Source organism: Hyperoodon ampullatus (assembly GCF_949752795.1).
Source record: "Hyperoodon ampullatus genome assembly, chromosome: 17".
Lineage (NCBI taxonomy): Eukaryota > Metazoa > Chordata > Mammalia > Artiodactyla > Ziphiidae > Hyperoodon > Hyperoodon ampullatus.
The window spans coordinates 14361343-14385735 of record NC_136930.1 but is presented as its reverse complement, the minus strand read 5'-3'; the positions used below and the strand labels follow the sequence as shown (position 1 = coordinate 14385735).

At 46.4% G+C, this 24393-nt stretch overlaps 1 protein-coding gene across 1 annotated transcript; it reads left to right on the top strand.

Annotated features, from left to right (window-relative positions):
• Positions 1 to 2601: 2601 nt before the first annotated feature.
• PRDM14 (PR/SET domain 14) lies at positions 2602 to 16592 on the top strand (the record flags this gene model as incomplete). Its single annotated transcript, XM_079722132.1, has 7 exons — positions 2602 to 3301; positions 3852 to 3905; positions 3998 to 4155; positions 5121 to 5391; positions 9352 to 9554; positions 14619 to 14720; positions 16365 to 16592. 7 exons carry the CDS (start codon positions 2602 to 2604, stop codon positions 16590 to 16592), a joined length of 1716 nt encoding a protein of 571 aa, XP_079578258.1.
• Positions 16593 to 24393: the final 7801 nt, after the last annotated feature.

Sequence of the window (24393 nt, the reverse complement as noted above, 5' to 3'; positions counted from 1 at the left end):
CCCGCACGTGGGCGCGGCCGGCGGCAGGGAGAAGCAGCCGGGCGTCCCCAGCCCGCGCCCTCGAAGAAACCCCGAGGCCCCGCACCCGCCTACCGTTCTCCCCGCGGCCGCGCGGGCGCTGAAGGCTATAAGGTCAGGTCCCCGGGGCCCAGAGAGGAGGCGTCCGCCGCGCCGCGGCTACTCTGGAAACCGAGGTGGGTCACGGAGGAGGTCCCGTTCCGCCACAGGCTTTAGGACTTTCGGCGGCGTCCCTCGGCCGGATGGATGCTGCCTCCTTTCCTTCCTTCCACGTTTGAAACGACCCAGCCAAGGCCAGGCCGGGCGTGAGGGTTTCCGTCTCTCCTTTCAACCCGCACAGCGGCGCCCAGACGCAGGGAGTGCTCGCCCCATTTTGCAAAGAGGAAGCGAGGAAACTGGCCAAGGTCACCCGACAAGACCAAGGTTTCCCCCACCCTAGATGCTTCCCTGTGTGAATGTGAATGGGCCTAAGTGCTCCTTTCTTTCCCTCAATGGCCGGAGAGAATGAAAATGCGGTCTTGGAGCGCCAGGTATGGGCCTGAAAAGCCCCGCGCGTCCGAGGTGGCGAGCCTTCCCGGGAGAAAGGGACCTCGGTGGCGGCGCAGGGGCCGGTCCTCCGACAGCGACAGCTGCTTGAGAAGTAGAAACCCCCGAGAGGCCTCAACACCCACCCGAAACCTTGGGAGCGGCACCGCAGTATATAGGCGTCCCCACCTGGGACCTGAGGGGCGACGCCCGGCTTCCCACGAGGTGTCAGGGACGAACGTCCATCTGGTCCTCGGGGTTGGACGCGGCCTTCGGCCAGGCTCGGCTCTTGGGAACTGGAAGCTGAGAGGCAGGGGCGCGACCCCGGCCCGCGAGTCCCGGCCTCAAGGGCGCGGAGGAGCCTGTCTGGGGACCCCGGCCACCTTTGCCCGGGCTTAACCGCCATCCTGGAGCCTCAACTGTGCCGGACGCAGAGAGCGGGAGGCGCGCGCTCGCGGCCGGCGTTCCGGGCAGGGTTTGCAGAAGTGAGGAGTTCAGTGCACGACCCCCTGGGGAGCGGGGCGAGTCGCGCGTCGGCCAATGGCCGCGGTGGGCGGGGAGGAGACTGGCCTGGGGACCCGCGTGGGCCGCGCGTCGCTTCCCCACCCTCGTGCTCTCTCGGTCTCGCGGCCCCGCCCGCCCGGCCGCCCGCCGCCCTCTTAAACCCGGCTCAGCCCTGCGGGCCCGCCCGACGCCTACCGGTCCCGAGCCCGCGCCGCCCGTCTGCGGCCCGGAGGCGAGCGCTCCGCTGCTGCGCTCTCGAAGGTGGGTTCAGAGCCCGGCGCGCTGCTGTGGCCTGGGGCTGTCGTTCGCCGGGGTGGTCGGGAAGCGCCGGCACCAGTCTCTGGCGCAGTTCGTTTTGGAGGTTGTTTTGCCCTCTTGGAGCTTTTACTCCTTAAGCGGCTTTCAACCCCAAGTCGCAGATCCTCGGGGTGAGAGGAGGCCAGGAGCGGAGCGCCTTTGGGGGCTTAGGAGACGGGCAGATGCCTTCGTCGTGGCTGACCTCTTCTCCTGACCCCGTGTTCTTTAATTTCTGAGTCGCGACCCTGCTTGCTTTCCTTATTGGGCTCATTGATCTTGCCCTCAGGACCCGCCGGCTCTGAAGGGGCTCCATCCCCCAGCCTTGGGGGATCAAAACGCCATCCTTTTGGGGTACGGGCGGCGGCGGCGCAGGGGCGGGAGCCTGCTCTCTCCCACCTGGCCTGGGGCTCGTCCTCGCACGCTCCCGAGAGGCGACCCCAGCTTCCCTAAGCCCCCAGGTGGGGTGACGAGTTTCCCGAGGGACTTGCGGGAGGTAGCGGGACTCGGCCCACGTGGGGAACCCGCGCGGGCTGCGGCGCTGGGAGGGAAGCCGAAGGCGGCGGCCTACTCCTCCCGGCAGCCCGGACCGCCCGGGTCCTCGGGGTCAGACCCGGGCCTCGCAGCGGGGCAGCCTCCCCGGACCTGCCCCCGGGCTGGGGGAGCGCGTCTCCTACGCGATCCAACCCGGGCCCTGGGCTCTGCCCTCCCTGCTAGGGACCCAGGAGCGCCTGAAGCTGCTTGCTGCCTGCCCCCAAGCTCGGTCTTGCGCTCGGCTCCTGGCTCCGGGAGTGGGAAGGCCCTGCGGCTCCGACCCCCCCTGGAAAAGAGGATGTCGGGGACCGAGGAGAGGACGGAAGAGGGAGCTTGAAACGGATTTGGCAGGAGCGGGGTTGGGGACGGATGTAGAGAGTGGGTGTGGGAAACGAGCCCTGCTAGGTCAAGGCGTGTTTGGAGAGGGAAAGCAAAGGCGACACGTACCTGGAATTTGGAGTCGGGCAGAATCCCGACAGATTTTCGTTTTAGTTTGTTTGTCTTTTCTGGGGTGTGGGGGGGAGGCGGGAGCGGGGTTGTTTGTTGCCGTTTTTGTTTCGTTTGCGGGTAGGTCTTGAGGGATCGAAGTGGGAAGTTTATCCGATTCTCTCTGGGGCTGCCTCGGGCGGTGGAGGCTGGGCAGGCAGGAGCCGGGCCGCAGCGCCCCGCGCCCCTCACTGGTCCGCGCTTGTTCTTCCGCAGACCCGCCACGCCCCGTGACCCGGGATGGCTCTGCGGCCGCCAAGTGAGGCCGGACCCCAGGACAAGGGGTGCTACCCGCCCGACAGGCTCCAGAGCAGCCCCCAACGCGTGGACGCCTACTACCCGCCTTTCCAGCCCTACGGCCCCTACGGGAACACCCTAACCGCCGCGGAGGAGGGTTTCCAAACTTTCCGGCAGCTGGAGGCCCTGTCCGCGTCCCCGGCTCTGTCCCCCTTCGCCTTCCGGATGGCGCCTCCCTTGCCGAGCCCCGGCCTGGCGCTGCAGAGGGAGCCGCTCTACGAGCTGCCCTGGTACAGCAAGGTGCCGCCGTGGTACCCAATTCCCCGCCGCCCCAGGGAGGTACGGCACTTCCCGAACTGCAGTCACGAGTTTACAGGCGTCTCCAGTGAAGACGCGGGCCCCGCTGGCGGCCGTAGCGACGGTGGCCAGTGCTGGGAACCTGAAATTTTCGTGCCGCCGCCCCCTGTGGATGCTTCGCTGCTCCCTGAGAGTCCGAAGCCCTCCCAGCAGTTACCGTGCTCCCCGAGAGAGCGCTCTGAGGATGGCCCCAAACTCGCGAACCAAGAGGGGAAGGCATCTCAGCGTTACCAGTTCACCCAGGAAGACCTGCACTTAGTTCTCTACGGGGTCATCCCCAGCCCTCAGAACTCAGCCCTCCTGCGCCACGCGATTTCGGGCCTCCTGGTCCCCACAGACAGCTCTGGTAAAGGCAGTCCCCGTGATCCGGGACTTGGGGGTGCGGGTGGGAGGCGGGAAGAGAGGTGAGGACGGGAGGCGGCAGGGGCGCTTTCAGGTGGGTCCGAGGCTGTGCGAGTCCTGCAGCGGAGCGTAGGCGCTTCCATTAGAAGACGGAGCTGAGGATGGCAGGCTCACCTCCGAGACCCTATTTGCTTAACCGCATGACACCCAAGATTGTTTTAGTGAGAAGAGAAACGGTTCATGCGGGGCGGGCTGATCAGGCCGGCTCAGATTCTACCGGGATGTGCAAGGTACCTGGGAGTCTCAAAATCAGCATTATCTCTGATCCTCAAGTTCCTTAAATTTGCAAACGGGGTTAATTACAACATAACCCACTAGAGTCGTTTTGAGTCTCACGTGAGAAATGGCCTATGTAAAAGGCGCAGGAAAGGACAAGTAAACATCCAATTCACGATAATGGTGAGCTCTAGGGGGTGGGGAGGATAGCGCCGTGTGAAAGCATTTCATAATACATTTTATCGAAAAAATAAAAATTTAACCCTGTCTTTTTCTAGGGTCTGGTTCTCTTCCTCGGACTCCGGATAACAACTCCCTTCAGCTACCAGAAGGTAGGCAGGGCTTCTTGGCTTGGATTTCTTTTCCAGCACAAATGCAGTCAGTTTCCTCACTGGCTTTCTTTCCCGCCCTGGGTCTCTCCTAGGTCTCTGCCTTGGGCAGACGAAATTCGGTGGAGTGGCACATTTTGGTGTGTTCTGCAGCAGCCCTGTCGCCAAAGGAGTCAGATTTGGGCCCTTTCAGGGTAAAGTGGTCAACACCAGCGAAGTCAGGACATACGGGGACAATTCCCTGATGTGGGAGGTAAATTTGTTTCTGGCGGGTTGGTGGAGGGAGGTGGGTGGAGGAAACCTTGGCCTCTGCCGCTCTGGGAGACCCCTGGCCTGGGAGGGGGGGCCCCCTCCGGGCAGTAATCTGCTGACTTGTGCTGCCTGTTTTGCAACATAAAGAAAGGCAGGCTGTTCAGTCCCTGAGGATAACACCTCTGCATGGATTCTGTGTAATTTTTGGTGGCTTAAGGCATTTTCCTCTGAAGATTAGCCATGGAATATACATTTAAAGAGTTAATACATTGGGTTATATTTATAGACAAAACCAAACACTTTAAATATTACAGAGTGATGCTAAGAATATGCCAAAAAGGACTAAGACTAGATTTAAAATTTTCGATGTCATTCATCTAAAGAGGATTTTTAGAAAACTGATACTCTTAACTCTGTTTGAGGCAGGATGGTAGGACTGCAGTTCGTCAGAATGTATCAGATTATCGCCCCTCGCTGTGGATTTCTACATCAAGGAATATAGTTGAGGAAAATAATCTGAAATCCAGACTTCACAGGGCTGTTTGTAATAACAAAACATTGAAGACTGTAGAATTGCCCACAGCAGAGAAGGAATTAAATTATGGCTCCATCAATACCCATGAAAACTAAATTGAGATAAAATACTAAACTAATTGGTTGTCTTGAAGTGGTGGAATTAAATGTAACCTCCTGTTTCCCTTGCCTCTGTTTATGAAACTAATATATGCTCACTCTAGATATCTGGAAATCGAGGAAGTGATAAAAGTAAGAATCTCTTTAAAATGTCACACTACCTATAGAGGTATCTTTAAGCTAATAAATCCATTTAGGCTCAATCATATTGATCTTAAATATATTCAGTAGGTCAAGTGTGAGTTTTGAATTATAAATTTTTAATAAGTAAATTTATTTTCTAGGTCAGACCAAAAAAATGTGCATTTCCAAACTTTGTTTGATTTCATTTAGATCTTTGAAGATGGTCGTCTGAGCCACTTTATTGATGGAAAAGGAGGTGCAGGGAACTGGATGTCCTATGTCAACTGTGCTCGCTTCCCCATGGAGCAGAACCTGGTTGCAGTCCAATGTCAAGGGCAGATCTTTTATGAAACCTGCAAGGAGATCTGCCAGGACCAAGAACTCCTTGTGTGGTATGGAGATTGCTATGAGAAGTTTTTGGACATTCCCGTGAGCCTGCAGGTCATAAAGCACGGGAAGCAGACGCCTGAGCCCTTGGAAGGTGAGTGCACCCTTTCCCCTCCCCCAGTGAGGCCGTCTTAGTGGAAGGACTGGGCTCTTTCTCCGACTCAACACCTTCCTGCAGCTTTTCCACCTGCTTGTGGAACTTCTCCCTCCCAACACAACACTCAGAGCACAAAACTGAGGGCGTCTCTAACCAGCTGGGCATTACCCAGCTGGAGGAAGATGCCCTCATCTTTCCAAAGCTGCTGGAGCTACTCCCATTCACCCCAGTATACCTTTTCTTCTACCGCTCCCAGAGAATAAAATAAAAGTGAAATAAATGGATGCAACCTCTGCCTTAGGTGAGCCAGCTTCTGATTCATCTCTGCTGAGGTTCACACAGCTCCGGAAGTCTAAGCTTTAGAGCACTGGTTTTCAAGTAGTGGGTTGTAATATCTTAGCGGGGTGGGGGATTTGGTGGTAGAGACCAGTATTAAAGAAGAAGGAAAAAAAGAATGAGAATAAAATAGAATAGAAAATATTGATGTGAATCTCATTTAAGTTAAGCGTTGTTTGGTGAGGTTTTTGTTTCAAATGGATGTGTGCGAACTGGGTCTCAAGTATAAAATCTGTTTCTTACTGTGGGTCTTAGTCAACTTTGGGAAGCATGGAGCTAGACTCTCACTCTCCAATTTTAATGCGGGTGTGAATACCTGGGGACCTTGGAAAGATGCAGATTCTCATTCAGGGCTGGGACCTGAGATTCTGCATTTCTGTCACACTTTAGAGGACTACCAACCCACTCTCTGGGAACGAGCCTCTGGAATTTGCATTTTAAAAAAGCTCTTTGAGCGGTTGATTTTTATATCTGCAAAGGCCTGGGAACCACTGATCTCATGAGTGGGACCGGACAAGTGCAAATTACTGTAATATAGGTAATCAGATAGAAGACCGTCTTATTATGTTAGAACAAATGTCGTAAGTAGCAGGTAAAAGAGAATGTGAACTGCATTCATCATACTGCAGTGATGGTCTGCATGCGTGTCTCTCTGCTAGACTGAGACCCTTCAGGGCAGGAGACAATCCTAAACACTTGAATAGCGCCTGCTCTGGATCCCCATGTGCCTTGAAGGAAGGAAGAAGGCTGGGCTAAACTGGGGAGAGCTGCTTAGGGATGTGGTGAGATGGATGAGGTAGGCAGGGAGAGGCGAGGCAGTTCAGGCTTGGGGGATAGTGAAGCCAAGGGCAAGGACGTGTTCACCAGGGATTCGGAGGTGACTAATGAGCAGTCTCTTTCTAGAAGCCAAATACTGAGGGGCTGGTGAACCGTTTCGGTGAACTGTCTTCTCACTACCGCAATAAATGCATGGCGTGGGGTGCAGGATTCTCTTGAATCTGGACCTCACAGATGCCCCATGCTTGGCGCCAAGCCAAGACTTTTTGGTCACTTCCAAAAATGTACCAAGTGCTTTTTTGAAATAAAAGTGAAAAGTGGATTTGAGAACGATACATGCTTGATAACGCAAAATAGCATCACTATCCTTTTGAAAAATTATTCAGCACTATGCATCAGAGCTGTTAAAATGTTCATAACCTTGGATATATCAGTAATGTATCAGTAATACTCTTCTGGAAATTTATCTTCAGGAAATAGTCCAAAAGGAAAAGCTTTGTCCATAAGGATTTTTAATACAGCGTCACCCCTGTTTGTGAAAAGTCACGAACAACCTAAATGCCCAATACTAGAATAATTAAGTACATGATGATATATTAACATGGAATAATATACAGGCATCAGAGATCCTAATCATATAAGCAACAGGGCCTGCAGTTATCTGTGCTCCACTCCTGAACCAAATTATATCCGAGGCTTATTGGCACTGTTAGGATGATGTGTAAATATTTAGGATAACTTGTGGCAGAGAACTTGTAAACAGCTCAGTTGGTTGGGAAGACTAATGGATAAATTCATTTGTTTTCTGTTAATAGGAATGTTTGGGGATAGGATGAAATGGAAAGAAAAATCAAAATTCCTCTGTCCTCTCAAAAGAAAGGTCTTTTTTGCAAAGGCTTTTGGTGAGGCTTGGTGGGAACCTTCCCCTTGAAGGTCTTGAGCGGGAGGGAAGGGCCTGGGCCCTATGTGGGCGGGTTACTTGAGTTTGCAAACCTGCCAAGTGTGTGTTTTGGGGGCTGAGGGTGTGGCACGTGTAGACAGCTCTTAATCGTTACCAAGCTCTGTCCGAACGGTGCGTCTGTAGTGGGGCAGAGGTATAGTTTTGGGTATTGAGAAACCCCTCGGCTGAAAAGACTGAGATGGGGAGGAGGAAGAAGGAAAGGAAACGGGACAAAATTAGGTTAAGAGAAATTTCCAAGGACCTGAGCCGAAAACGTGGGCAGCCGCAGCCTGATTAGTAAGGGTGAGCGTGCTCTGTCATTTCTGCCTAAGTGGTGGTTCTTATGCAGATTCACTACTGAACCCTTATTCTGAATTCTGGTGTGCCCTCATGCTTTGATTTGTAAAGATCGCTGACCCTGTCTTGTAGACCTCCTCTTCCTACCCCAGGAAGCAGGAAGGCCAGGTATTTCTAACCAATGAAAATTCTAGCTCCGAGCAAAAACCACCCCAGCAGGGAGATTCTGAGAATATTAGCACCTCAATGAAAGCGATAGACAAGACTGGGCAATGGATCATCCTGACGTTGGTGGTTGCCTTCCTGGTTATTTACTTAATAAAATGATTTCTTTCCTTAGCCACCTGTTAAACATGCCTGGGACGCAGTTATCAACGACCAGAACCCCCGATGAATAGCTTCCCTGCTGTCCCGATGCTAACTAAGAAGATTTCCACCTTCACACTCTTGCATATACTCACTCCTGGCTGCTCTCTGCCTCCCTGGGGCCAGACAATGAGGTTTCAGGGATGCATTCACAGTCAAAACCACTTTATGCTCTGGAATCCAGAGTGTCCTCGGCAGGGATGCTTTTGTAGGTGGCCCTGGTCCTCTCCCCTTCCCCCAATACATAGACACCCCTGAGCCTGGCACCTCCTTTGCTAGAGTCGGCTGAACCCTCTCTAACCTCACCCCCCCCTTATAAAAATGGATTTACCTTTCTCAGTCTGTCTGTCACTCAGTGATAGTATCACTTGTTGATAAGAAGTCAGTAAGTGTTAAGGTTAAATGAATCATCACAATAACCCTATGTATTAGTTCTAGAATCTTCCTTAAAAGTTCAGAGAAGTAGGCTCTAAGCTAAAAGGGCACCTAAGGCTTCGTAAATGGGGTCAAATGGAACAGAACTCGTGAAGCTTGGGGAGAAGCTGTGGGTGTCCATCAAGGTCCTGGGTGAACGCCTTGGAACTTGTAGCTCTCAGGCTGATCTGAAAGGGACAAATACGGTAGGTATTTGGTATGTGAACCTTGTAAAGAATGCCAGTCAGGAACTGTAGGACTGACCTGCTCAGAAACAGGGCCAGAGGAAGGGCTTCTTCAACAAATATATTTCGGGAACAAAAGGTAAGGAGAACCTATAGATTAAGAGAGTGAAGAGACATAGCCTCTGTGGACAGCACAATAGGCTTTGAATCCTACATTGAATCAACTGACTATAAAATAATGAAACACGTATGCATGTGTGTATGTACATAAATATATATGTTTCTAGTAAGGAATAAGGGTTGACTGTTTAGGTATGACAATGGCATTATGGTTATGCTTTTTAAAAAGTTGTTATCTATTAAAGGTTATGGTTTGAGAAGTTTATGAACCAAGTGAGAAATTAGCGTTAAAAAGAATCCATTATGGAAAAAAAATAATAATCCCTTACGGAGGGAAGTCACATAAGTGAGTTGGTCATTGTCAAAGCTTGGTGTTTGGGCACTTGAAGGTTTATTCCATTATTTTGACTTTGGTACATGTTTCAAATTTTTGGTAATAAAAAGTTGTAAAAAATCACCTTGAAGAAAATAAGAATGAGGGAGGGTAGCTGACCGAGCGACTTATCCCCCTTTGTTTGACAGACTCTGCAGAAGGGTACAGGTGTGAAAGATGTGGAAAAGTATTCACCTACAAATATTACAGAGACAAGCATCTCAAGTACACCCCCTGTGTGGACAAGGGTGACAGGAAATTCCCCTGTTCTTTATGCAAACGGTCCTTTGAGAAGAGAGACCGGCTCCGGATCCATATCCTTCACGTTCATGAGAAGCATCGGCCTCACAAGGTAAGAGTCAGGGCGGCGAGTGACCCTGCCCTTTGCTCCAGCACTCTGCGTTCATGCTGCTTCCCCAAAGCCCTGGGTGACCACCGAGGGCCTCCTGCGTGCGTGTTGCTGGGACACAACACCAGGTGGGAGGACGGGACAGGGTGTCTGAAGGAGGCGACAGTGCTGTGGAAGAGCACACGTGAACCAATGCCGTGACACCCGAGTGTGAGGATGGAGGTACATGGTAGACGGGGACAGAGGAAGGGTGTCCTACCTGGACACGTGGGTTATGCAAGGCCTCGTAGACTGGTGGCCGTGAGAAGAAGCTAGGACAGTGGAGCGTCTGGCTTATATCTTAGGTGGGGTTGATTGGCTGGGGTGGGGGGCGTTCGAGACATTCCAGGTGGGAAAGGCCCTGGCCTGTGGTTTTAGGTAACTACACCTTCTTCCATGATGTGTGCAATGTTGTGTTAATTTCTGCTGTACAGCAAAGTGACCCAGTTATATACAGTCTTTTTCATAGTCTTTTCCATTGTGGTTTGTCACAGGATATTGAATATAGTTCCCCGTGCTGTAGGGTAGGACCTTGTTATTTATCCGTCCCATATATACTAGTTTGCATCTGCTCGTCCCAAACTCCCAGTCCTTTCCTCCCCCAGCCCCTCCCCCTTGGCGACCACAGGTCTGTTCTCTGTGCCTGTGAGTCTGTTTCTATTTCGTAGGTAGGTTCATTTGTGTCGTATTTTAGATTCCATATATAAGGGATATCGTATGGTATTTGTCTTTCTCTTTCTGACTTACTTCACTTAGCATGATAATCTCTAGGTTCAACGTGCAGGCATGTTGATAGTTACAGGCGAGGATGAAACATGGGCACAGTCCAAAGGATGGATGGCCTCTATGCCATGCCAAGGATTTTGTAAGGCAGAAAAGCAATGGTGGCATTAGGGAGTCATTTTCCACCATTCTGGAGACCTGGTGGCTCTGCCAGGCTTGGTGCAAGAAAGGGCTGGCTACCACTGGTCTTAATTAGGAGAAAGAGGCTGAAGCTCGGGTACAGACAGCTTCGGGTTGGACTCCTGCCCTGTCAGGACTCCTCCAAGCCCCCAGTTTTCTCCATTTGAAAACAGAGTGGTCATCATAAAACTGCTCTTGTCTCTCCCCTCCCGTTCACAGTGAAGCTTCTGGAAAAATCACAATCACTGGACTATATACTCCCGTAAAATCTGAGTATTTTTACAATTATCATGTATTATTTTTGTAAGAATATTTTTTTTTTTTAATTTTTGGCTGTGTTGGGTCTTTGTTGCTGCACGTGGGCTTTTCTGGAGTTGTGGTGAGCAGGGGCTACTCTTCGTTGCGGCGCGCGGTCTTCTCACTGCAGTGGCTTCTCTTGTTGCGGAGCACGGTCTCTAGGCACTCGGGCTCAGCAGTCATGGCTCGCGGGCTCTAGAGCGCAGGCTCAGTAGTTGTGGCGCACAGGCTTAGTTGCTCCGCGGTATGCAACTAGAGAAAGCCCACGTGCAGCAACAAAGACTCAACACAGCCAAAAATAAATGATAAAGTAGTGGTGGACCTTACAGTTGATGAGATGGAGCATTTAAGATATTTGCTGGGATTGCTGCAGCCAGATCAAAAGATGTTGCTTAAAAAGCAGAAGCTACAGGATTAGTTTTTGTTGGTTTGGTTTGGTTTGGTTTGGTTTTTTGACCAAAGTAGAATGCAGGAAAAGGTTATCTGAGTCAGGTCAAGAAATATACACTAGAACATTACGTGGGTCATTTGCCTAAACACTGAGGACAATGGTGGGTCTTGGATTGGGGATCGACGAGAGGAGCCGTAGGAAGTACTGCTGGCTGTGAAATCGGGGGACCGTAGACCAGGAGGCCCAGAGACGACAGGAATGATAAGAGGAGGTGTAAGCTGGTAGTAGTAAAGTGAATGTCTTGGGCTTCCAAAGAGGAGAGGTCTTGATGGTAGAGTGGAGGGATAGTAGTTTTATTTTATTTGTTAAACTATTTATTAATTTATTTTGTCCACGAGGCATGCGGGATCTTAGTTCCCTGACCAGGAACAGATCCCGTGCCCCCTGCAGTGGAAGCTTGGAGTCTTAACCACTGGACCGCCAGGGAAGTCCAGGATAGTAATTTTTAAAGGCTAGAGAAGGGGGTGCATCCTCTTATACTGAGTGTTCCTGAGAGTTCTTTAGGACAATATTTCTCTTTGCAAACCCTCCCAGAATGGTGTGATCCTTTATCATGACTATAAGTACCATTTAAATGGTTTCAAATCTCAAGCCAGAATTCTGTCCTGAGCCTGAGGTGTATCTCTAGCTGCTCTTCCGACATCTCAACCTGAATTTCCCCTGGCACTTCCCCTTCCTTTGTTATGTTCAGAAGACTGAGGTTTTCTTCTTTTCTTTTCTTTACTGCTAAACATTTTTTATTCTCTTTTAGTTTTCTTTATTTCATATACTTTAATTTGAGTACTTAACTTTCAAGATGATAAAGTATATTTAATTTCTGCAGGAGCCCCAAAGAAAGCATTTGATTTAATTTGAACAGAAAAAAAAAAAAAGCTCAAGTGAAACAGACAGGCAGAACTTCAGATAAATGATTTTTTAACAAGGTCAGCTGCTGAAAGAGAAAAAAAATTACTGATTTAAAATATCAGAAGATGTTGGGTGTATAACCAACAGTGAAGAACCTTGATTACCCTCCTTCCAGCATTTAAAGCCTAAACAACCTCCTTTTCAGCTGATTTGTCAGGCAAAATTAATGAATAACACAAAAATATTGGAGGAAAGCCTTGTAGTCCATCATGATGACTACAAAGAGCTCATACATAGATTCAGAATGTCAGTTCTCTCCAACTTTTTGAAACACCTGACCAATGGCGAGAGAACTTTGTTTTTTTTCAGAAGGCGTTTCTTTTCTCCATGACTTGTTCAAATTGCTGCCAGACTTTAACTTTCTTTGTATTTTGTCTTTGACTTCCTTGCAAGCTTTTGTTTTTGCTGGGATTTTTAATTGCAAGTGATAAATTTTGCTTCTTAATTATATAACTTGTATAATACTTACATTCTTGAAATTATACTCATGTCTTTTTTAAATCCGATTCTGATTTGAATTTGTTCTGATTTGAACCAGTTGCTCCTTAGGCCTGTAAACGGTCACATTTGGATATCTTTCATTACCTTCCTTAGCTCCACTGATTCTTCTATGCCACTCTCTTTCTTGATTTCTCTTTTTATATTACTGGGGCACATCTTCAAGTAATCGTTTTTAGCAGTGCACAGTGAAACATTTTCTGAGTCCTTCTTTGAGGATATTTTACTCACATACGTCTTTGATAGTTTGGCTGGATATGGAATTTTAGATAGGAATAATTTTCCTGTAGAACTTTTAAAGAATCATTTCTTCTACCATTTGATGCCAATCTGGTTCTTGTTTCTTTGTAAATAACCAGTTTCCTGCTTTGTGAAAATTGTTCTTTAACTTTTGAGTTCTGAAATTTTAACAGAATGTGTTACATTATATGGTTTTTTCTTTCTTTCCTTTTTTTTTTTCTTCCTGCTTTGTAGTCAGTAGAAGACAAAGTATTCTTTCCACTTGAAGGCACAAGTCATAAGCTCAAAGGAATTCTCTTGTCCTTTCCTTGGCTATTATCTGTCTTCGATTTTTGTTCTCTCCTGGGATTCCTTTTAGCCAAATGTTAGGTTGAATCTACCTCCCTGTACTTGACTTTTAATTTTTCTTCATCTGCATTCTCTGAGAGTTCCCCAACCTTAATTGTTATGTCATGTATTCAGTCTTTAGCAGTCAGCTGAGTCTATTACATACAGCATTTCTATTCTATACTTTTTTGTTGTTTAATTTCCAAGAACAGTTTCATGTTCTAATTGCTCCCCTTTTATAATTGATCTGTTCTTTTTTGCAATGTGAACTTCAACATCTGTTTTTGCTTCAGTAACGACAATACATGCTCATTATTAAAACGTCAAGTAGTAAAGAAAAATTAAAGAAGACTTTTAAAATCCACCCCAGAGGGCTTCCCTGGTGGTGCAGTGGTTGGGGGTCTGCCTGCCGATGCGGGGGACACGGGTTCGTGCCCCGGTCCGGGAAGATCCCACATGCCATGGAGCGGCTGGGCCCGTGAGCCATGGCCGCTGAGCCTGCGCGTCCGGAGCCTGTGCTCCGCAACGGGAGAGGCCACAACAGTGAGAAGCCCGCGTACCGCAAAAAAAAAAAAAAAATCCACCCCAGAATCCCACCATCTAAAAATAGCCAGGCTCTCGTTTGTGCCCATAAGGACACCTGCGGAAGAGGGTCCAGAAACACAATAGTTTCCTTTATTTGGTTCAGAATTCCTGAGAAGATTGCACAGAAGTCATCAGGGTCAAGAACACAGAGAAATGACAGGAACTGTTCACAGCAAGTGGCTCTACCACATGCTCTCACTGGCCCCCCAAAATATTACCCTCTTTTTGTAGGTACATGTGTTGAGTCATCTGTCACCTGTATTGCCGCTTTGGTCTACATATTCGTCCCTACCCCCACTAGATTGTTCCTCCTTGTCTCTAGCAGAGTGTTGAGAGGTTCTCCATAAATACTTGTTGAATTAATTGCTGGGGGCTTGTGATTTACTCACAGCCTTGTGAGGAAGGCTAGACAGGTATTTTTGCCCATGAGGAAAATTGGGGAAACAAAGATTCCAAGTTTAACTGATTTGTTCTGGTCACACAGCTACTTGTTGACAGAGCAGGACACATTCAGGCCTCTATATACACTGTCGTTTCACATCTGAAGCAGCTAACTTAACCCAAAGACTTCCGATGAACTGCCTTAGTCACAGCATTAGCAGCCTCTGGACCAGAACCCATGCTGCCAGATTCTTCCCTGTAGTCCCGGGATGCCTTTCTCCTGTCTCAGCTAGACCTTCAGCTTGGGTCTGCTTGATCCTCTGCCTACAGATGTGCACAGAATAAATACAATAGTTCTTCCCCCCAGATAAACATAATGGTGAAATAACCTTGTTAAGGGGAAGACGTGGTTTCAACTGTGTTTTTCTTTTTCGTTTTAGTGTTCTACGTGTGGGAAATGTTTCTCTCAATCTTCCAGCCTAAACAAGCACATGAGAGTCCACTCTGGAGACAGACCCTACCACTGTGTATATTGTACAAAGGTAAATGGAACCTTCTTTTAAGGGATCTGCCTTGAGCCCTGATTGGGTGTCCATGGATAAGAACTTGTGGCATAAACCCTAGCTTATAAGAGTTCCTGGTAAATTAGTTCATTGTCAGCCCATCCCCAATTTCCACCCCCAGATTATACTCCTATTCACTTACAATGATCAGATGCAACCTACTACTGCCAAATTGGCATCTAGGGCATTTGTCATGAAATAGACCCTAAATTTACAGGAGCCTGATGATAGCAGACATGATGATGCAGTCTTTCAAAGTACAGACTCTTACACGCTGCTGATCTAAATTTTTAGAGCAATTTCGCTGAAGTGGCATCTAATCTTCATTATACAGAGTAATAAGTTATAAAAATGAAGAGATAAAGACGTGGTTAGGGGTGGCTGGGCTAGAAACAAAAGTCTGACCATTCCCTAAAAATATTATACTAAAGCACCTCATGTTCTATTTTGATGAGATACATTTGGACTGTCCAATGTGTACAGTGTAGCAAAATGGGGCTAAGACATAACTAGACCGTATGGAGCCAGCACAGACCTAAGGAAGGTGGCCCTGGATTTGTATGGATGAGGAATCCATCCTGAGGGATGAATACTCTCCCACAGGATTTCCAGAGCAGGCTCAAAATATCCCACCGCCCCTCCTCTTTCTGGCATTCTAATTCTGATCCTCACCTTGGTCTTCTGGCTAACCTGGGAATGAGAGGTGCCCAAAGAGGGAACTCAGTGCACTTGGGGCATAACTGAGCTGTTTGGCGTTCTGACTTACCGTCACCTAAGCTGATGGAGACTGTCCTTGTCTGGGTGTCCTAGACACCTACACCTTGTGCTCCTTACTGAGCAGTGGGCCAACCCCATGCGTGCCCAGCCCCCCAAATCCAAGGTCACCGGTTGAACCCGGTGTTTTGTATCTCTGTCAATGGACTCCCAATAAATGGAGTCATTACATCGCTAATAAATACTTGAAAGTGACAAAGGTCAGAGCAGAGTATTGAAATGAATTAAGGGAAAGGTTATAAATAAGGGAAAGAAAAGACAGGTAAAAGCAGCAAAGTACTTGGGAATCTGAAATGGTACTATTTGGCCGTTTCTGGAAAGCTATTTGGCAGTTTCTTTAAGAACTAAACTTGTAACCACCACACAACCCAGCAGTTGCTCTCCTGGGCACTTATCCCGGAGAAATGAAGGTTTATATGTTTATACGAAAACCTGTACACAATTTTTTTTTTTTTTTTTTTTTTTTTGCGGTACACGGGCCTCTCACTGCTGTGGCCTCTCCCATTGCAGAGCACAGGCTCCGGACGCACAGGCCCAGCGGCCATGGCTCACGGGCCCAGCCGCTCCGCGGCACGTGGGATCCTCCCAGACCGGGGCACGAACCCGCATCCCCTGCATCGGCAGGCGGACTCTCAACCACTGCGCCACCAGGGAAGCCCCATCGTGTCCTTTTTTATTAAGGCTACACCTGTTGACTAAGCGTGCCCTATAGCATTAAAGCCCAAGGTTCGCTGAATGGAGAACTAAGGGGTGACATAAGGATTGGTAACAGTGAAATTAACCCCTTTCTTTCACTGGTTGTCCAGCTGATGGAAGTTTATTTTTTCTCCTGCTTTCTGTCCTCTGCAGAGGTTCACTGCCTCTAGTATACTCCGCACACATATCAGACAGCACTCCGGGGAGAAGCCCTTCAAATGCAAGTACTGTGGTAAATCTTTCGCATCCCACGCTGCCCACGACAGCCATGTCCGACGCTCGCACAAGGAGGATGAAGGCTGTTCCTGTAACATCTGTGGAAAGACCTTCCCAGGTCAGGAAGCCCTCCACTCCCACATGAAGTTTCATGAAGACTGCTAGCCCTCAGAGAGTCTGAGGACAGTGCCTCTGTATTTCTGTCTTGATATTTCTTGTTTATAGGTGTATCTTACAAACAAAAGCCAATTAGATTGAGACGAGGAACAGAATAATGGAACTGACCAAGTAGCAGAATTTACCAGATTTATTGACTGTGGTTTTAACAGCTTTCACAGAAATGTCTTTCATAATTTCTAACAAGAATGGAGTTTTGTTGAATTCACCTAGAAATAATGAAAGCTGGCTGTTAATAGTGCTTAAAGGTCTGGAAACTCAACATCAACCCTGAAAGGGACTATATTTCATTTCAGGGACTAGGAACAAAGTTTGATTTCGCGATTTAAAAAAAGGAGGCTTTTTCTCTACTGTTTCCCTCAGGCCCGCAATTGTAATATGTCTGTGCCCATCCCCTGTTATGTTTCTTTTTTAACAGAATAAATTCTTTAAAAATCCATTCAAGCCAGAGCTTCATTAGTATTATAACTAAGTGTTCAGACATGAATTAAGCTCCCATTTTATTTGGATTCATTTTAAAACCCTTAGTTTCTACCCCTTCCCCATCACATGAAAAACGCCTGATGTTAACAGCTTGTTTAGCACCAAACAGAATTTCTTGGAGGACACAGAAGTTACTTATTCACCCTACCATCTGTGACCTCTGACAATTGGGGAAGAAAAATTATTACCAAATGAAGAAAGGCTAAAAATTGCAATAGACTCCGAAATAAATAAATGTATTTATAGTGCTCTAGTTTTAAACCTGATGAAGAGACAAGTGGAATTTTTTTGTAGGTCTTCTAATTAGCTGGTCCATACTAATATACAGAGTGAAAAGAAAAATGTGCCACATACATTGTCACAAGGCTTTCTTTTTTTTTTTTTTTTCAAAACTTCGCTCTGGAAAATAAGAATTTTTTTTTTTTTATTAGTTTCTGCTTTATAACAAAGTGAATCAGTCATACATATACATCTGTTCCCACATCCCCTCCCTCATGCATCTCCCTCCCTCCCACCCTCCCCATCCCACCCCTCCAGGCGGTCACAAAGCACCGAGCTGATCTCCCTGTGCTCTGCGGCTGCTTCCCACTGTCTATCTACCCTACGTTTGGTAGTGTATATATGTCCATGCCTCTCTTTCCCTTTGTCACAGCTTACCCTTCCCCTTCCCCATATCCTCAAGTCCATTCTCAAGTAGGTCTGTGTCTTTATTCCCGTTTTACCCCTAGGTTCTTCATGACATTTTTTTTTTTTTTTAAATTCCATATATATGTGTTAGCATACGGTATTTGTCTTTCTCTTTCTGACTTACTTCACTCTGTATGTCACAAGGCTTTCTAATGTGCAGGGAGACAGCAGACTCATCTCATGTGGGTCAAAATAGCCAACATCTATATAGAGCATGAACCCTATGAGATAGTGCCACTGAGTTACCACTTTACTGAAGGAAGGAAAGAAGTGGTCCAGCATTTGCCTCTAAGGGTCAAAGCCAGGTCGTCCTGCCTCCAAAGCCCCGCCTCTTTTTTTTTTTTTTTTTTTGTGGTACATGGGCCTCTCACTGTTGTGGCCTCCCCCGTTGCGGAGCACAGGCTCCGGAAGCGCAGGCCCAGCGGCCATGGCTCACAGGCCCAGCCGCTCCGCGGTATGTGGGATCTTCACGGACCGGGGCACAAACCTGCGTCCCCTGCATCGGCAGGCGGACTCAACCACTGCGCCACCAGGGAAGCCCCAAAGCCCAGGCTCTAATGAACCAGTTATACTCAACTTATGAATCCTGCTAAGGAAAGAGCATTATTCTATTGACTATGCCATTCTTCCCTACTTTGGGGCAAGCAACAACAAACTTTTAAATATTCACATGGAAAATCGGGGACCAGAATAAAACTGCATCGTAGGCAAGCAGCTATGTAGCTACTAGGTCACATCCCTAGCCGTGGTTCTATTGACTGCCTAGGATTTTTCTTCACCCTTTATTCGTGGTCCATGTCTCTCCAAATGGAGAGATTTCAATATGGAACAGATGCCCCTTCAGAGGGAGGCTCCTAGCTGTGGCTGAGTCCTTTGAGAAAGAGATGCAGTGCAGGTGGAAAAAGCAGTGACAGATTTTTCTCTGGGGAATGCCTGACTGCGGTGACTAGGCCTGAGTAATTTATCCTAATGGGAGTGTGCCCTGTTGTTTCAGGACTGTTTTAGTTCGTGTTAATTAAGTCAGAACAATGGTCTTTTGAAAAGATCAGGGCTCAGCCTGTAGTTAGGCAGCCTTTATTTGCCTGCTAGTTCAAAATATATTTCTTACTATGTATGGATTTGAACGTTACTTTAAAACCAAATAGTAAAGCAAGACCTCAAGAACTGGTGTGATGCCATTTTTTTCACTAGTTGAATAATTGCAAATTAACTACTTTGTTCTTTGAACCAGAATGGTAATAGAGGAAGGTAAAAAAAATTTCTTTTCCTCTTTTCTAGCACTAATTCCAAAATGCTTGCATGCCAAATAATACCTTAGTATATGGATCACGCATGCCCACACTAGCTGGAACACTTTGGACATTTTTATTTAATCTGAGCTGTCTCTACAAAGTTTTGGTCATATTGACTGGGTTACATATATCACTTTTTGCTTGGGAAAATAGTCAATTCATAACATCTTCCTTTAGTAATTACCTTTAGCTCTCTTGTGTTTATTTAAAACGTGCATCTCACCGATTTCTAAAGATGATTTAGATCCGCTTAGAACAATAAGAATAAAAAAAAGGAATAACACAGTTAAAGTAAAAGGCAAACCACCACATTAAAAGAATTAAATTAAAACTTTCAGCTAATGTAATTGTGTTAGCCGAACATGGTTGGAAAACGGACTGTAGATTTTGGAGTTGGACAGACTGGCATTTGTGCACCATGTCCTCATTGTATAACGTTGGGCAAGTTGTTTAATTTCTAAGGTTTACCATGCTCATCCGTATAAGCATGTAATAATTATGCTGTAGGGTGTTGTGAGAATTAAGTAAAATGAGACAACTTGCCTTCTGGATGATACTTCACAAATCTATTTCTTTTCTCTTAACCTGTCAATGAAGGCAAAGAGGAGACAGAATTATTCAAATTTTATTATTGATATATATGCTTTCTTTCAGTGGTTTGTGGACTAACAGCATTAGCATCACCTGGGAATTTGTTAGAAAGACAAACTCTCTAGCCCTACCGAATATCTACTAAATCTGAAATTCTGGGGGTGGGACCCAGCAATTGTATTAAGGCTTGAGAACCATTGCTTTACGTGATTTATCCTCGCAGTCCCTGCAACATAGCAGTGGGTAAAACTGCTCGGTGACTTGGCAGAATCACAGAGTGGTTCATTAGGAAGAACCATTAGAATGCAGATGGCAGGCAGAATTGTGCTCTTTCCGGGAATAATGGATACCCACAGAGCACAGTTGTCATTTTCCTGTTGGAAACACGGGAACTCTTTCTACAGCTACGAACCTGATGGATGGAATTTAGAGACCTTCTCAAGAGGTAATCTCTCTGCTTATATTCCTTTTCCCTACCTGAGTCTATATTTGATGATAAATAGCAGTTCATTTATTATAGAAAAAAATGTACAAAAAGGGACCTCTGAACCCTGGAAAAATAACGAGGCTCAAAGTAAAGTGGCATCTGTGATATTGATGGAGGTCTTCATGGGCCCTTGGGGTGTCCTTCTGGGACTCGGGAAGTTGGTGGTTGCAATGAACAAAGCTATCAAAGTAGACAGATGTTTGGGACCTCTATGGGGCCTGCAGTAGGTAGGCTTGCAGGGTTATGGCAGTTAAGTCATAGCGTGGTTTGTACCCACAGAGTACAAGGCAGACTGGGGTTTTGAGAAATTGCCATTCACTATATATAGAGATAAAACCACAAATACTGTCCTACGCCATCTCTTGACGTGACAGTTTATACAGTATTTCTTTTTTTTTAAATTAATTAATTTAATTTTTGGCTGCAGTGGGTCTTCATTGCTGTGCACAGAGGCTTTCTCTCCACGGCATATGGGATCTTCCCAGACCAGGGCTCAAACCCGTGTCCTCTGCGTTGGCAGGCAGATTCTTAACCACTGCGCCACCAGGGAAGCCCTATACAGTGTTTCATTCATGGTAGTTTTATGCATTTTCAGAATGCTTTATGACTTCTTAGGGACAGTAATTGCACTGAGCTGTTACAAGGACCCTATCCAAAATTCAGGTGAACAAATTTATATATTGAATTATTTCCGTAGAAACATTTAACTCAAATATATCACAGCACTTTTTTGTTGGTTGACATATATCAAAGTAGAATAACCAAAATTATTTTGAAAGAAAAAGTGTTAAAAATACTATAAAATAGAAATAAACTTCTCTCTCATTGACAATCTCTACATAAAGTATGGGAATCTCATAGAAAACAATAGTTTTCTCCATTATTTTGAGAAGTTGTATATCCAGGAAATATAAAGTACATGATGCTTCCTTTTATTGCTGCAAAGAACTTGAACTTTATTGCTTTGTGAGCTTAAAGTAATGTTAACAAAAATGAATTATAATATTTTGAAATGATATTTAGCCCTAATTACAACTAGGGTAAAGAATGTTTAGGGAGAAGATTATCTCAGGATAAAATATTCTTTCACTGTCATTCTTTTTCATCTTACATTATCTCAGGGTTTTTGTGACCTCATATATTAAAAAGTGGGATAAATTGTTTTAGCATTATGTAAGTTCTATCTATAAATTTGTGGGATTTGTTTTGGATTTATTTGTAGCATAGTACTTTGTTGAAAGCTGTTTGCTATCACAATATACCAAAGGGATTAGAATTCGATTCTTGATTTTTTTTTTTTTTTTTTTTTTTGCGGTACGCGGGCCTCTCACTGTTGTGGCCTCTCACGTTGTGGAGCACAGGCTCCAGACGCGCAGGCTCAGCGGCCATGGCTCACAGGCCCAGCCGCTCCGCGGCATGTGGGATCCTCCCGGACTAGGGCACGAACCCGCGTCCCCTGCATCGGCAGGCGGACTCTCAACCACTGCGCCACCAGGGAAGCCCTCGATTATTGATTTTACAAACTGTTTTAAAACGCTAAGTGTTTTTACATTTGCTCCCATAGTGTGTTTTATTTGACATCTGTCAATTATTTATTAAATGCTAGTAAAAGTACTAGGTAAGATTTTAGGGCCAAATATGTGATTTTTCCCCCCATTCTTAACCAATTAGGTGTAGCAAGACGACTGAGAGGGAAGACAGCTTGTTTTCAAGGCCAGAAGGATTTTTCTTCTCTTTTCCTTTGGAAACGTTTTCTCAACCTCTGATTGCCACAGGACTGTGAAGGCCTGAACCAGGGAGGGAAGCTGAGTCATTGTCTTGGTGAATTTCACACTCCAGGGTTATCTGATTTAAAGGTGCCAGAGCCAAATTCTCTTAAATTTGATTTTGAAACTGCCTTCCACTAAAAATGGACAGGGTGTCTTCCAAGGTTGTTCTTCCAGGTTCTTCCTTAGAAGGCAGCTGCTATCTCTGTTTCCTCTAAACATTAAATCCCTTCAGCCCCAAAGCCCCCCGGGGCAAGCCCAGGGCAGGTCTATTCCTATAACTGGAGGGCCTGAAATCGGAGCAGCCAAGGGCTGGGTAGTTTCAAGATCAGACATGACTTAGGATCCAGTCTTTTCCATTGGCCAAAGGGGAGGACTGGAGGGCCTGGAAAGGCTAGTGCTGGGATACAGGCCCCTTTAGGCTATCCACCGCTCTGGGTGCCTGGGGGTCCTGAGTCTGAAGACTCACAGATGCCCAGGGACGTTTTCAGGGAGAAGGGCCTTGAGCAGGGCCAGCCAGGAACTGTTGCCAGTGTTCAACTGACAAATCTCAAAGGCCTCCACTAGTTACCTGGGGCCGTGTATGCCATTGTTTTTTCTCAAGGAGTGGCAGGATTTGAGGGAGAGGAAATACAAAGGAAGAACTGGATGTTAATCTATATTACTGAAATAATAAATGCAAAATGTCAAGAGACACTAAAAAATGGAAATCTACATGTGAATTACCTTTTTTTTTTTTTTGCCGCACCGCGCAGCTTGCAGTATCTTACTTCCCTGACCAGGGATTGAACCCAGGCCCTCGTCAGTGAGAATGCAGAGTCCTAACCACTGGACCACCAGGGAATTCCTTATATGTGAATTATCCTAATTACAGAAATACTTATACGCAGAATGAGAAATTCTCTCTGAGAAATCTAATCCCACAACCCATAGGTCAGTCATCAGTTGGTCTATCACTCCGGATTTGAAAACTGATTTCGGATGGAAAATGAGAAGGGTAGGTTTGTGGTTACAGCTGTTGACTTATTCAACCTCTGAGATAGTGCCTGGCCCTTAACTTTCTAATAATAGATGACAAACTGCAAGACTGAGAATCCATATTTTGAAAGAAATACAATCAGCCATGCATTTATCAAGCTTGTGGTGTTTTAACTCCCAAGTAAAAGGGGCTGATCTGTAGTAAAGTGGTCCCTATAAAGCTGAAGCCCAAGTTTCTCAAACTTGCCTAGACATAAGCATCACCTGAAATGGCCTATGAACCCTCAGTGTGGGTGGGGAGGAGAGGACAGGAGGCTTGGGGTGCTCCAAACTAAGTATTGTTTTTCTAAGAATCCCAGGAAGGTTTTCTGGGTTTTGGAGGTTTTTTAAACTGCTGTCTAGGAAAGAAGATGAGTATGTGAATTTAGGTTCAAAAATGAGGCCACACAATAATAGTCAAAATGTGGAAGCAACCCGTGTCCATGAACAGATGGATGGATAAACAAAATGTGGTCTGTACCTGCAATGGAATAAGATTCCACCTTAAAAAGGAAGAAATTCCAACCTACTACAACATGGGTGAACTGTGAGGCCATGATGCTGAGTGAAACAAGCCAATCACAAAGGACAAATATTGTATGATTCCATTTATACGAAGCACATAGAGTAGTGAAATTCATAGAAAGTAGAGTCATGGTAGCCTGGGGCGGGGGAGGGAGGAATGGGGAATTAGTGTTTCATGGGTACAGAGTTTCAGTGTTGCAAGATGAGTTTTAGAGCTGGGTGGTGGTAATGGCTGCACAGCAATGTGAATGTACTTAATGCCACTGAACTGTACACTTAAAAATGGTGAAGATGGGGGACTTTGCTGGCAGTCCAGTGGTTAGGATTCCGTGCTTTCACTGCAGGGGGCACGGGTTCATTCCCTGCTCAGGGAACTAAGATCCTGCAAGTTGCACAGCCAAAAAAACAAGCAAACAAAAAATGGTTAAGATGGTAAATTTTGTTCTGTGTATTTTACCACTTTAATTAATTAATTTATTTATTTTTAATGAGACCGATGATAGCTACTACAGATGGACAAACCACGTGAATTCTGGGGCTCTAAAATACCACCATGATGAAAGGCCTTTCCTAAGCTCTGAGTGGCTTTTCCCCTGCTAGCTAGTCTTTGTTCCTAATCTCTTCCTGTCTGATCCCAGCACTGGCTGTAATGGGAGGGCTGCACACTCCCAAGAGGAGCTTCACTCTCAGAGTGTTTACCTCAGACCTTCTCTCTAAGTGGCTACCTGTCAGTTTCCATTTCAGCTCTACCTTTCTATTTACAGGAGGACTGACCACCAACTGACATATTACCTGTATTGATTCTCTAAGAGCCCTCAAGGTGGAGGGAAAGACTATTCTAAGGCAGCCCTGAGCTCTTAGCTGAGCTGGATCGTAAACTCCCCCATTAAAGGTTTCATTCAATAACAATCTTTGCAAAAGTAAATGGACATGGTCTGCAC